The sequence below is a fragment of the Diorhabda sublineata genome, chromosome 4 (genome assembly GCF_026230105.1).
Source record: "Diorhabda sublineata isolate icDioSubl1.1 chromosome 4, icDioSubl1.1, whole genome shotgun sequence".
Lineage (NCBI taxonomy): Eukaryota > Metazoa > Arthropoda > Insecta > Coleoptera > Chrysomelidae > Diorhabda > Diorhabda sublineata.
Window position 1 is genome coordinate 29,478,432 of NC_079477.1, and position 13,830 is coordinate 29,492,261.

The following is a 13,830-nucleotide window of genomic DNA, read 5'->3' on the forward strand; positions in this document are numbered from 1 at the left end:
GATGATGCAATCAAAGAAAAATAACCAGATTTGTCAAATTGGAAAGGTTTAGTGTTCCACCACGATAATGCAAAGCCTCACACATCTTTGGCAACTCCCATACAGCCCTGAACTGGCACCATTCTTTGAATAGTCAAACTTGTCACAAATAACGATTAGCTTCAATCGCACCTCGTTCAGTTTTGTGCTGATAAGAACCATAAATTTTATGAGAGGAATCATTAAGCTGAAAGATAGATGACAAAAGATCATTGAGTAGAATGGAAAATATATAAATAATTAAATTAATTAAAACTATTCTTTGTTAAAAAAAAGTGTTTTATTTTATACTACAAAAACGAAATTACTTTGTCGCCAATCATATATAAGTGGAGTAATTAGGGAAATCAAACAAACATTGAAAGCATTATTCTTTACTTTAACCATTTTCAATTAGAAATATAAGTACTTACAATCTTTGAACTAACTACAAATTTTATTGAAAGTACGAGAATAAATAAATTTATTTCCAATCTAAATTTCATTTTACAGTAATCAGGTAAACATGTTCAATTTACATTGAATGTGAAAATTGGATGTTCCATCTATTCAATTCAAAAATAAATATTACTAAAATTGAATTCGATTTTGATTCCAATAAAGTATATATATGTACAACTACATTTCTACCTAATAAATGCTTGATCAGTATATGTAAAGTGAGTCGGACATAAGAGAAAACAAACACAAATTAAATCCAAACAAACAACTTTTGTATGTCCTTTATATGCCAGGGATCTGAAGTTTCTTTTCTGTCTTTATCAAAATATAATTTAACATTGACAAATTGTATAATTATAGCAATCAAAACAACAATTTATTTTAACCACAGTAAATATATTTTTTCTTCATTTGTCATATCACAAAAATAAATATCAGCCCTGCATTAAAATTTATAAAATAGAGTTATAAATTTCAATCAAATTGTTTGTTTTCTCTATCATTGACATCTTTTTCGTTTCTATGTATGCTTTTTCGTATATTTGACTAAATTTCAGTGATTTTTGAATCTACATAAGTTTTTTTATAGATGTATAGACATCCCGATATGTATAAAAGAGATTAAAAAGTCACCAAGAGAGAGATTAAACAATAAAAAACCAAGAAATGTAAAAAACATAATGTACAGGAAGCAGTTATTAACAGTGTTTCAACAATTGACACTTAAAGGTAAATCTTCACTAACTAACTCAACGTTTCAGAGCCATTTTCAATACAAAAACTCCAATAAATATGATATTTGCAACACTGTACCAGCTATGTTGATTCCATAATATATTTACATTTGATTTATTCCATATTGTAGAGGGGAACAGTTCAAGTATGAATCAAATGATTTTTGTTGCGTTTTTATCAGTAAAACAAATGATCTGAAGTTGGCGTGAATGTCAATGATTGGATAAAGTTATTATTATCATGTACCAATTATTGATAAAGGTGTCAATAACTGAAAGTCTCAACAAATGTAATGCGACCATACTAAAACATTGCAAGAATAATCAGAAAGCTCATTTATTAATAAATGTTCTAAACGTCAATGGTTCCAGTTATTGACATGAGTGTCAATTATTGGTACATCAGATGTCAGTTACTGGACACTCATTTATTGCAGATATGACACCAAAAAAACCAAAAATAAATGAAGCTCTAGAAACTGTACCAAGAGGCATTCCTGTAACGGTACAGCCACCAGGTCATACTCAGTACCAAGAATTACCTTATATTACAAGTCAAGTGGAAACCTCCCAGTAGAATGTCGTATGGTAACAACTACAGTTCTCACCTCTTTGGTGAAGAAAGAATAGAGAAGAAAGAAGGAAGAATATTTTGTATAAAATCGGATACTATCTTTGGCTAAGGTTCATCATGCTGTCAAAAACATCTATATTGCTAAAATCAACAATGATAACGAAAACCTTACAATTTAAATGACCGCAAATGCCGCTGGAGTACTAGCAACCTACCCATTCCAAGTCATATTGCACTCAGAAACTGGAACAACCAGAATTGCAAAATATTGGCAATATCATGAAATATACTTTTTAAAAGGAGATAGATAGATATATTTGAAGCCTGAAGCTTATTATTGTACTCAATTTGATTTTTTTTATTTTTACTCATATGCTATGCATCCTTTTGTTATTACTAAGTCATTAAATATTATTATTTATACTCAGGTAATGAGGAAAAATAAAGTTATTGTCAATAATTGGTGTGTCAATCATTAGTAGTACTTGTCAATTACTCGAGTGTCAACAACTGAATAATAGATGATAATTACTGGATTTCCAAAAATACATTTAAATACCATGAGAGATTCTAATTGTGTCATTAATGATGCCTTTCATTTTCGTTTAATTAGAAAAATTTGAGCATCTTTAAAAAGTCAAATACAAAAAAAAATAAGAACTGAAAAACGAGAAAGTTGTCAATAATCTAAACAATTTGAGTGAAATTCATAATTCTATTTCATAAATTTAAGATTTTCAACCATTTTAATTAAAAGAAGAGCTAAATTCAACAAAAACTTAAAAAAAGATCTCAAAGGTAACAAATTAAAGAAATTTAATGGTATATTTTCACAACGTAGGAAAAACTAATTATTACTACATATGCAGAAAATTTGAGGAATTAGTCTATAATTTGATCTAAAAATGCATTTTCCCTTTCTTACATGCGGCAAGATTTGATTTGTTTTAATTTCTAAATTCCATGAATTCAATGTCAATAATGTAGTTCCATGATCCAATACATTTGTTTTCTTAATTATTAGTTTAATTTGACAAACTGAAAATTGAATTAGTCAGCTACCTTAGAAAATTTTAAGACAAATAGGATGTTTGGGCGAGGATCAAGTACCATAGACAAATTTACAATGTGGATAAATTAACAAATTTGATGCGATAATCAAGTGGATAAAATGAATAAGGAATAATTTTCTTTCAAACAGCAGCCTATAGTAACTTAATGACAGTTAATTTCTGGTAAAATCGATGATCTTTGTACCTGAAAAACTGGTGACTATCACGAGATTTTAAATGCAGACTGTTGTTACGAATCCAATTAGTGTCAAGATCAATCTATTATAGTAATGAATCCCATAATAGTCGCCGAATCAAACATATTCCCACTACAAACAGTCAAAAAATTAAGATGTACCAACTGCTGTGGTAAAAGGGGATTGGATACGAGGATATTGCAAATAAAGCAGATTTAATGAAACTAAACCGAACCAGTTAGATTGAATAAGTTGTCGATGGAATGGCGGTATTAAGGTTTTATAACTGCGAATTTAGCCCTATAGAATTTATTTGGGTACAAACATGTTATGTAGAACAATGTAACTTCCAAAATTGCATAGCTTTGGCTATGTACTGAAATAGATGAAGATACTCTTTCAGCACGAAAGAACACTATAACTAAATCGTAATTTATGGAACCTTTGATTATATCAATATTAAACACTAAACTTGATTATAGAAATGCGCGTGAGACAGTATAATGGACAGTATTGGTGTAGTGGTAGCAGTAAACAGAGTGTTCATTAACAACGCTATAAATTACATTCAAAAAGATAAAAACCGCATGTGAAAATTAGATTTTATAGTTGTAACACTTACTGAATCAGTCTTATTTTAAGGTGGTATCAATAATAGTAGCTACAATACTGACAGTTCTTTATCAAATGAAGCGGACTAAATCGTACTTTAAATAATTACTTTTGAAAAGATGTATTTGTCAAATATCAAAGTGAAGTGCGAAAAAAACCAACCAATATTTAAATCAAAATTATATTAGAATATTATAGATCAAATATCTCCGCCACTGACGTTTGAATTTGGATATAGCTGACTAATTTCATTTTTAGTTTATTAGACTATAATCGGTTTATGTTATAATATTTTTGCAATTGAATTAGAAAGGAATTTTGATATAAGCAGAGCAAATGAATTTATCAAAGTAACAAGGCAGGAACTTTTGGAGTCCCTAGAAATTTGATCAGTATTAAAGAGTGTTGTGTTCATAGAAAATTCAATGAAATGTGTTGGAGCAAGGTTACAAAAAAAAAACAATTTCTCTTCAAATTCTAAATGTTACTTATCTAGTGAAGAAAATAATTCGAAAATGCGAGGAGTAATGAAACAAACGAAAATAAGAAAAACTATCTTTGATTTGACTTACAAGCAAAATTTGACGACCAAAAACATTTAGAAACCGATTTTCGAAAAAATGGAGTGTTAAGTTTCATCTATAGTCTTATCTATGAAAATATATTTGAGACGTTCAAACAGCAATGGTAGTTCAAATTTAGCTTTAATGATATAAAATTTTCCAATTATTTGTGTTTGTACTCATTTAAATCATAACCTCTCTATTATCTAGGTACTCTATGGCCGATTATAATTGGTCAACAAAAATTACTAAGTCTAATGACTTTCATTGGTAGGACCATAAAAAATAAGCTCTGGTATTTGTCCACCTTGTACTCCTGTACCGTTTGTACTTTCCGAGCTGCATTGAAATTGGAAAGTTACTTGACCAACTGTCGCCTCACTCATCCCTTCTTGTCCAAAATAACTCAATTCTGATCCATCTAGGATGACTGATGCTGTATAAATCGTTTCGGGTTCTATTTGTATGGGATTGTCGAAATAAACATGGAAAGTATTGCTGGAACCATCAGAGAAAAATTTCGTGTTGTTTTCGGCAAGGACTCTACCTAATCGTTTTAATTCGATTTTCACCGCATAGTCAGCGCCTCCACTAGAAGACCCATAAAGACCGAATCCCACAACAAAAATTCTTCGATCTACCGAAAATTGAATGCTGTCACAACGCCCTCTGTAACGCCATTGGTTTGATCTGTATGCACAAGACTGAAACCTATGACATACCTGAAATTGATTTAAAAAATTAGCCAAGCAATCTGAGAAAGTTAAAGCTTGAAATATACTATTGCAAAAGATACAAAATTAATTAACAGAAACTGGCGTCAATTTTGTTTTTCTCTTTTCCCTGGTTTATAGCCAATCTGATTACCTAGAATATTCTCATTTTTCAGAACATTTAAGGACCCTCCAGAATAAGTTTTTAACCATTCGGGTTTTGTCATTAGAAAGTAAAGACATATTTCACTTTCTGCTTTCAAAATCCTATAGGCACTTTCATTTTTCCATCAAAAGTCACAGACATCAAGAATTAGGTGTAATATTTAATGTAATGTGTGAAATGTAATAATAAATGATTTGTCACATCAAGTTTTTCTCAACTTGGGTTTTGTCACTAATGAACTCGGGATATCTTTCAGTTTCTTCTTTCAGAATCCTATAGATACTTCCATTTTACCATCAAAAGTTACAGACATCAAGGAATTGATGTAACATTTGAAAGTTTGCTATTATCCACATATCCAAATAAATGATTTCTGAAATAATGCTTTTTGCAATTTGGGTTTTGTCACTAGAAAATCAAGAAAATCTTTGAGTTTCTGCTTTCATTATCATCAAGGACCTTGGCATAATACTTAATATTTTACTATTATTTTCCATATAAATGATTAATGAAATAAAATATCATATTCTTTGAAATTTATTCTTTTTATTTGTTTCAAATCTATACCCTTCGAGGAGTTTAAAACAAAAACCTGAAATCTTGTTCCTCACAATAGCTAATTACGCAATTGTATTATGCAAATTAAAGCTCAGTTCTCATAATGACCACTGCACGAGATGTGATTTACTATTTTCCCACAAATTATTTAACAGTAAAATTAAACACCATCACAATAATTATTGCAAGTCTTCTCCATAGAATTCGATGTGATCCATTCACATATATTTGAAAATTAGCTGTGGAAATGTAGGAGAGTATAGTAGCCTATTATAGTAGGAAGTAAAATTTTCATAGTTAAAAATTAGGGGACCTAAACAATTATTACAATCCCCAAAATAATAAATAACAAGTAATCATATTGTTATAAACCTTACAGTTTCAATATGGATGCTTAACAACTTGAGGAATCATTGAATAAAAGAAATATAAAAAAAAAATAGTACAATCCCCGATTTTATGAAAAACTCATATTTTCTGAATTACAATACTTACTTGTGATTTTAATCCAGATCTTGGTTTGATAGAATACTGTAAGCAAGGTTTATTGGTTGCAGTAAAATGGAAAAATATATCTATGATTTCTTGTTGTGTTAGAATGCCCATCTGTGCTGCACCATTAGCAAATTCTTCCAATGTCATAGTCGGTATTCGAATAAGATAGAGTGCATTTCCCAAAACTTCCCTTTTATTCTGCGGTGTTACTTCTAAATCTTTCCGGCTGCATTCCGCAGCCGCCCAAGCGAGCGCGGCTTCCAAAAGGTTCATCTCGTTACAATTAAGTGTCTCCCTAGCTAGTACAGATTGTAATGTCGCCATATCAATGTCTATAAAACCTTCCGACTTTACTGCCATTTCGGCCTGAAATATAAAGATTAAAAAGAAAAAAAATAACAGCCAGCAGTGTTAAGTAAACAAATACAAAAACAAAATACTTTTGGATATCAAGGTAAGAAAAATATGAAATATACCTGAGCATCAATAACTTCCCAACATCGTTGCATCAAATCAGGTTCTTCAAAAAGTCTCGACTGGCTCAACAAAAGACAAGCATTTTTTGCTGTAAGACTTGTTTCGAGGTAGTTAACGCAAGCTCTGGCAAGATGAGGCACTATGTACTTTTTAGCTACATACAGAGTAGCTAGAACTGTATCTGGTTCCAAATGAATTTCATCACAATACAAGTATCTAGAAAAAAATGAGAATGCCCATAATATAGTCATTATTAATTCAGATATCATTCTTGATAATGATAACTAATATTTTCAAATAATGTAAAATCTTAGTGTAATTTTAAAGTGTTCAACTGATACTCATATATTTTACAGCTAATCTAACTCACTTAAGTAGCGTAAGGAATGCAGTGGGATCAACATCAGGCACTTCTATCTCTTCTTTACTCTCTGCAAGGCCCCCATAAAACATTGCATAGAAAACAGAGCTGCCAGTAGAGAGAACATATTTGTGAGCTGGTATAACTTGTGTTGAGATGCCAGGAGTACCAACCAGAAATCTCAAATTAAAAATATATGTTTAGTATTTATTGAATTTTATTTCCCTATTTATTTGGTAAAATAAAAGCACCAATGACAGACACTTTAGTGAAAAGATTTCTTTAAAAAACAATTTAAAAAAAAATAAAGAATTTCTTCCATTTTCAATGCAGGGTTATTAGAAAGTTAGTACAAAGTAAACTGATATAATTAGAAGTACTGAAGATTTTTATTTCTTTGAATATGAATTTTTTTAAAATTAAAAGTACAAATGGTCCTATACTAGACATGGCATGACCAAAGTCAGACATCACCAAGTACACGTGGCAGACAGTCTGTTAATATTGCTGAACTGATAACAAAATTGAAATAATTGAAATGTTGAAATATAATATAGTATAATTATGATTATTTACAAAGAAGATACAAAAAATAATCATTATGTGTATCTGACAAATGTAGGTACTTGAGTGAAAATTATTTTTCATGAACTTCCAGTTAAATTTTGGCTAATACACTGGAATAAATTTGAATAGCTACACATGAAACCATTTACACCACATGTTGTAATTTTTTACATCATGACCAATCTTTACAACTCAGCTGCTAGTTTCCTAGAACACAATATTATATTGATCTTTCTTATTAGAAACTTTATCTTTGCCATAAATTTAACCAATTCAACAATTTTTTATTCTTGTTCTGGAGGAAACATTAGGAAAGGTCCCATTTTTATCCACTAAGGATATTTTCCATGAAAGGGTGGTTCTTGGTACATTAAACTGTTTGGTAGTAGTTGCTAGATGTATACCATTTCAGAAGGCAGATAGAGCTGAATATATGTGCTCTCTGCTCTATACCAATATTTTCTTGGACAAGAAAATATGATATCTATAGTCGACATAACATGTCAACCACTGAGACTAATCAAAAGTATGTGTACCCAAAGAAACGGAGAACTCAAAATATGAATTGAATACTCTCAATTTGAAATTTAAGAGTCTGTACTTAACAGTGCTAGCAAAATATAAGAATTCACAGAAATATCACAATTTATCTGCATTCAACCCAAACATGTTTTGTTTACTCCATTAAATCGCGGAAAGTCGGTTGTTTAACATGGTAAATACAAGAAGGGGAACCTATTTCTAAATTATCTATTAAGAGATAGATCGAGACAATGATAGTTTTCTCAATTTTTAGAATCAAACTAAAAAGTGCTAGCTATAGGTACAATATCTGGCTCTGGTGCTCTTACCTCACTGCTTACTTAATCTGGATAACAAGAAAGTGCTTTTGAATAATTAAATTGAATTGAATAATGTATTGACTGTACATTTTAATTTCTGAAATTCTTTGGTTGATAATACCCTTATTATTATAATAACCATATTCCAAAAAAATTGTTGTTATAATTCATGTTTTTATAAGTGATCTGAATATGGGTAACTGAAGAGACAAATTTTTTTAACTAGAATTTCCTGAAGTCTGCCTTCTATCTACTTTACATTGAACTGCTTTTAAAAGTGTTTTTTAATCTCTAACTTGTTTCAAATTTTAAATGGGGATTCAAAAATCAAAGTCAGAGATATTAACTAAATAAATTAATATTAGGTTAAAAGTTTATTAATTAGCGTTTTAATTATAATAATTTGAAAAGTAGGTAATTTGAACTGTATTGAGGTTGAACGGTATGTTCGGTTTACTAGCTGCGGTATGCGAATTTGGAACTTGGTACTTTGGTATGAACTGGTTGAGTGAGACTGATTTTTTTTTTTGGATATTATTTTTTTCTTCTGAAGTCTTGCAAGAAAAGAAGCACATCCATGGGCGGAGTGGGGTGTTAACCAAAAATGCAATTGCGATTGGTAACTAAGAAAAAGGTTAGAAGACGAGATACAGACAGATATTGCCAGATAAAGTATTTTCTGTGCGTACAATAAAGTAATATATTGATAAAATACAGATGTTCAAAAAGAGAAAATGTTTTCAAAAATAGGATTACAAAGGAAAAGTATAGATCCGTATCTCCTTACTGCTCAAGTTTTATAAATAACAAAAAAAAAGGTGTTTGTACAATAGCATCTTATATAGTTATTTTAGTATTATACTCTCGATATGAGGGTATAATAAATCATAGTGATTTTCTAAGGTAGTGCCTTATGTTCTTATACTAACATAAACTTAAAATTCTTTTAAAACTAGTAAGAAAATGAACACAAAAATTAAATTAAGCTTTTAAAAAAATCGACATTTTTAAACAAACAGTAAAAGTGCAAGAAAGAAAAACAATGTTTTGAAATATTTTGGTAATCATGATCAGGTGAATATCAATTATTGTGAACTTTCTATAGAAAATAAATTGCTTTTTACAGACAGAACACATTTATTTCAAAATGAAGGCTCTACAAACAATGCATCTATGGGTCTCCACTAATTATATACAAATTTGATAAAATCTGTTACAAATAATATCCTAATAACCAAATAGATGCTTCACACTAACTGATTTGATTTATTCTTTAATTTTAAAATTGTTTTTGTAATATGGCATGAAAATGTTAGAAAAAAATTTAATAAATGCTAAGATTCATATCAGACAAAGCATCATGAAACACATATGAATGAGTTGATTCTGGAATTATTTATGTATGTAATATATGATGTATACTTTTTAAAAGTTTACATATATAAATGCTTTATTCTTACCTGACATCAGCCATCAAGTCATTATTGAACATTGTTGCATTTCTTTCTCTAATGTTACTTTTTGAAGCCTGCCAATTTTGGTCTAGGGCACTTATAGAAACTGTAGGCGATCCACATGAACTGGAAGAAGGAGATTCTGGAGCACTAATAGGTTGAAGAATTGGTAAACTTTCTTTTTGGTATATAGTGTGTGGTGGAGACAAGTTGAGAGAGCCATTGGATGGACTTTCAGCTACAGTAAAACAATAATTATATTCACAACATTTGAAAAAAATATAAATCAATACATTCTTTTTCTTTCTAGATGTGAGACTTAGTAATAAATAGAAATATATGTTCAATAATACCCTTGTAATTAGTATCAAAAAGTGAGTTCATCTTATAAAACTTGTTATAGATTATCTAAAAAAATCTATGAAAAAAAGATGTGAACAATGAGTGAATGTTCAGATTTAATAACAACATTTTTTATTCAACTGGTAGTTGACAAGTGAATATTTTATCACATAAATGTATGTGTGGAACATACTCTGATGTAAATATTATTCAAATAATTCAAGCAAGAAACAGTAAATGAATTTTTGAAGTCCATTGAAATAATGTTCACTTAGCAAGGTGCTTATTTGCAATGTAAATTGCCATTTATATAATGATCTCTTGTGTATTCATTATTGTTTAAAAAAGTTTTGACGTCATTAGTTCATAAACCTGAATTATGGAAAAATAAATAATTTTATATATAGACAAAATATATAGACAGAATATGGACTAGAATATATATCTAGGGAGTACTTTATGTATATATCAATGTAAATAAATATATTTACTTTAAACTCAAAAGCTTATATTTATATACAAAAGTGCCACTTTGTAAACTATGACCTAGACTTTCTTATGATCTGAGAACAAAAATGTTGAAATAAAAACAAAGAATTTTTTTTTAAAATTTTCGTATCTATGTTCTACACATATTTCAGTTAATTTCGTATTTATTTCTCTTTCACACCTAGTATTTTTATGTCAATAGGTCAGGTCAATACAAGCAAAAACTCATTTTGGAAATTTCGATAAAATGTGAACAAAATTTGAAATTTTATGTTAAAATACTCACTGTTCATCCATGAACTTGTTTGAGCAACATTTGTATTTTCTTGAATACGCTTTAATGGTTTTGATCCAATTTTTGAATATAAATTCGACATAGCCATCATTAGGGAAACTTTAATTCACATAATTAGTACAGTTCACTCTTGATCCGATTTGTTGAAATTTTTCAAACTTCTTTATTTACCATTTATAATTGTCCACTACTTATATGTACCTCATATAAGATAACAGTAATGAGTATTAATGAAATGTATATATTCTATCAAATTGTTAATAAATATATGACTATTTTCAGTCATGTCATACCAATACGTAAGTCAATAGTCAGTCTGCATCTTTCTACCTTGACATTTCTTGATATGGATGTTTGCCTATAACCGTGGAGGCTAGCAATCCTTTTTGTTTAAATCCGTGTTCAGATTAGCATAATTTTACATCGACGCAAAAAATTAACCAGTTCATATGTAACATGAATTAAAATAAGGATGACTTTGTCCTGTATGATTGGATTAACGCAACTTTTATATTACATATTTCCAACTCATATTTATACTAAAGTGTAATTTTCAATGTTAGAACGCACTTTAAACTAGTATAAACAACATGTCACTAGTCATTTGTCATATTATATTTTGAGGTTGGTGGTTGTTTGGTTTTGATTTTTATTTTCAACACGTTATTTGAAAAAAGTACGCAATTTAAGTGAATTTTAAATACGTAATATATATTATAAACCAAGTCTGTCACCATGGCTATGACATCGTCTCAAGTAAAGAGAGAACAACAGAATAATTTAAGCGGAGGTACAGGATGGCCAAGAAGAAATAGTCAAACCGCTACCAATACAGCGGCTCAAACAAATACTTTCACACCTACAGCAATAAATCGAATAATAAATTTGTATCCTTTAACAAATTATATATTTGGTACTAAAGAACCGCTGTTTGAAAAAGATCCAAGTGTACCCGCCCGGTTTCAACGTATGAGAGACGAATTCGAAAGAATTGGAATGCGAAGAAGTGTAGAAGGTGTATTATTAGTACATGAACACGGACTACCGCATGTACTACTTTTGCAGTTGGGAACTACATTTTTCAAACTTCCAGGCGGTGAATTGAATCCAGGTGAAGATGAAGTAGAAGGATTAAAAAGACTCCTAACAGAAACCTTAGGTCGTTTAGATGGAGTAAAACAAGAATGGGTTGTAGAAGATATAATAGGAAACTGGTGGAGACCAAATTTTGAACCTCCACAATATCCATATATAGCATCTCATATAACCAAACCAAAAGAACATAAGCGATTATTTTTGGTTCAGTTACAAGAGAAAGCACTTTTTGCAGTCCCCAAGAACTATAAACTAGTTGCTGCACCACTTTTTGAATTATTTGATAACTCTCAAGGGTATGGACCAATAATTTCCTCCTTACCACAGGCATTGTGCAGATTTCAGTTCATTTATATGTGAGGGAGGATTTACAATGTAATTATTTAAGTGTTTTGCGACATTTTGAAAATATATTGGTGGTCATAAGTATTTAACAATGAGAATTTGTTTTTGTGACACTAGTAAAGTCAACATTTTTTTGAAACTATAAAATTTTCATTTCAATTGTACAATGTGTTTTTTATAAGTTAATTGAAAAGCACATGTATATTCTCAAAAATAACATTTGAAAACTGTTACTTATATTAATGAACGGATATATTTTTTATTTTTGTAAATAAATAGCTTACTTATTGATTTTTCTAAGATATTATTAATGACACAAGGATTGGAAGTTATTTCATATTCAATTTTATAATTATCCATTCCTAATGCTGAAACTGGTAACAGTTGGAATAATTTTATATGAAGAAGTGTGTTTGACTCTTTCATTGTCTAGTAAAAGTAATAATGTGAAGATTAAACCAAATTGTCCCATTAAAATTTTATAATAAATAATTGTAAATGAAAAATGTGTTTTTATTGTACTCATCTGAAAATATCCTGTTTTAATTTGTTATTACAAGGACATAAAAGGTGCCATTTTCCAAACACCAGATATCGGATTTTGTTTCAGTGCGCAAAAATAAACAATTCAAATCAGTCCTAAGTTAAACAATTATTTATTTATAAGAACATGATTAGTATATTTATGCATCATTGGTATTAATAATAACATTCATTTTTTAAAACTAGATATGTTTAAGCAGATAGTTTGCAAATGTTTTGATGTTCCTGATGGAATATGGCAGAGCATTTTTTTGTAAGTGGGAAAGGTTAAACAATTTTTATGACACAGTGGGGTCTGATATTTCGAAAGTCCGCTCAATCTGAAACTGAAATAAGGATATTTTTAAGTATGACAAAAAAAAGAAAGTATCAATAGTATCAATAAAAGTAGTATCAATAGTAGTATCAATAAAAGTTACAATAACTTTTGAATACAGTAAAGTGTTATAAACAGAGCAGAACAATATTCTAACCTATACTGGTTAAAAAAAGTCCGTTACATTTTTTTGACGAAGAGCTCCCTCTTTCGGCAAAGTTACGCCAGCGTCTCAGAACCAACATATCCGCTAGGGTCGAGGTGGACTGTTGTTCAACGTAGCGTAGCGCTATATCCAAGACAGCTGCGACGTCTGAGTGTGATACCCTCCGGTCACAATCGTTTTCAGCTTCACCTTCACTCTCATCTGACACGTTGTCTGGTTCTTTAAAATCCATATTAACAATCTACTGATCATTTAAAATTTCATGACCGTTATCGTCAGCTTGTAGCTTGCAACCATTCTTCTACATCATTTTCATTAGCGTCCTCACAGCCAGGAATATTTTGTAATAGCTCCTGCATCTGTACAACATTGTTGATATTTATTACAATCTTGA

The 13,830-nt window shown here is 29.8% G+C and overlaps 2 protein-coding genes across 2 annotated transcripts; one reads left to right on the forward strand and one right to left on the reverse strand.

Annotated features, from left to right (window-relative positions):
- Positions 1–397: 397 nt before the first annotated feature.
- LOC130442825 (BTB/POZ domain-containing protein 6-B) lies at positions 398–11,558 on the reverse strand. Its single transcript, XM_056777184.1, has 6 exons — positions 10,963–11,558; positions 9,852–10,083; positions 6,992–7,162; positions 6,621–6,837; positions 6,145–6,510; positions 398–4,934 (listed from the first exon to the last, which is right to left on the reverse strand). Exons 1-6 carry the CDS (start codon positions 11,060–11,062, stop codon positions 4,467–4,469), a joined length of 1,554 nt encoding a protein of 517 aa, XP_056633162.1. The 5' UTR covers positions 11,063–11,558; the 3' UTR covers positions 398–4,466.
- On the forward strand, positions 11,376–12,917 carry LOC130442827 (cleavage and polyadenylation specificity factor subunit 5). Its single transcript, XM_056777186.1, has one exon. It carries the CDS (start codon positions 11,707–11,709, stop codon positions 12,424–12,426), a length of 720 nt encoding a protein of 239 aa, XP_056633164.1. The 5' UTR covers positions 11,376–11,706; the 3' UTR covers positions 12,427–12,917.
- The last annotated feature ends 913 nt before the right edge of the window (positions 12,918–13,830 follow it).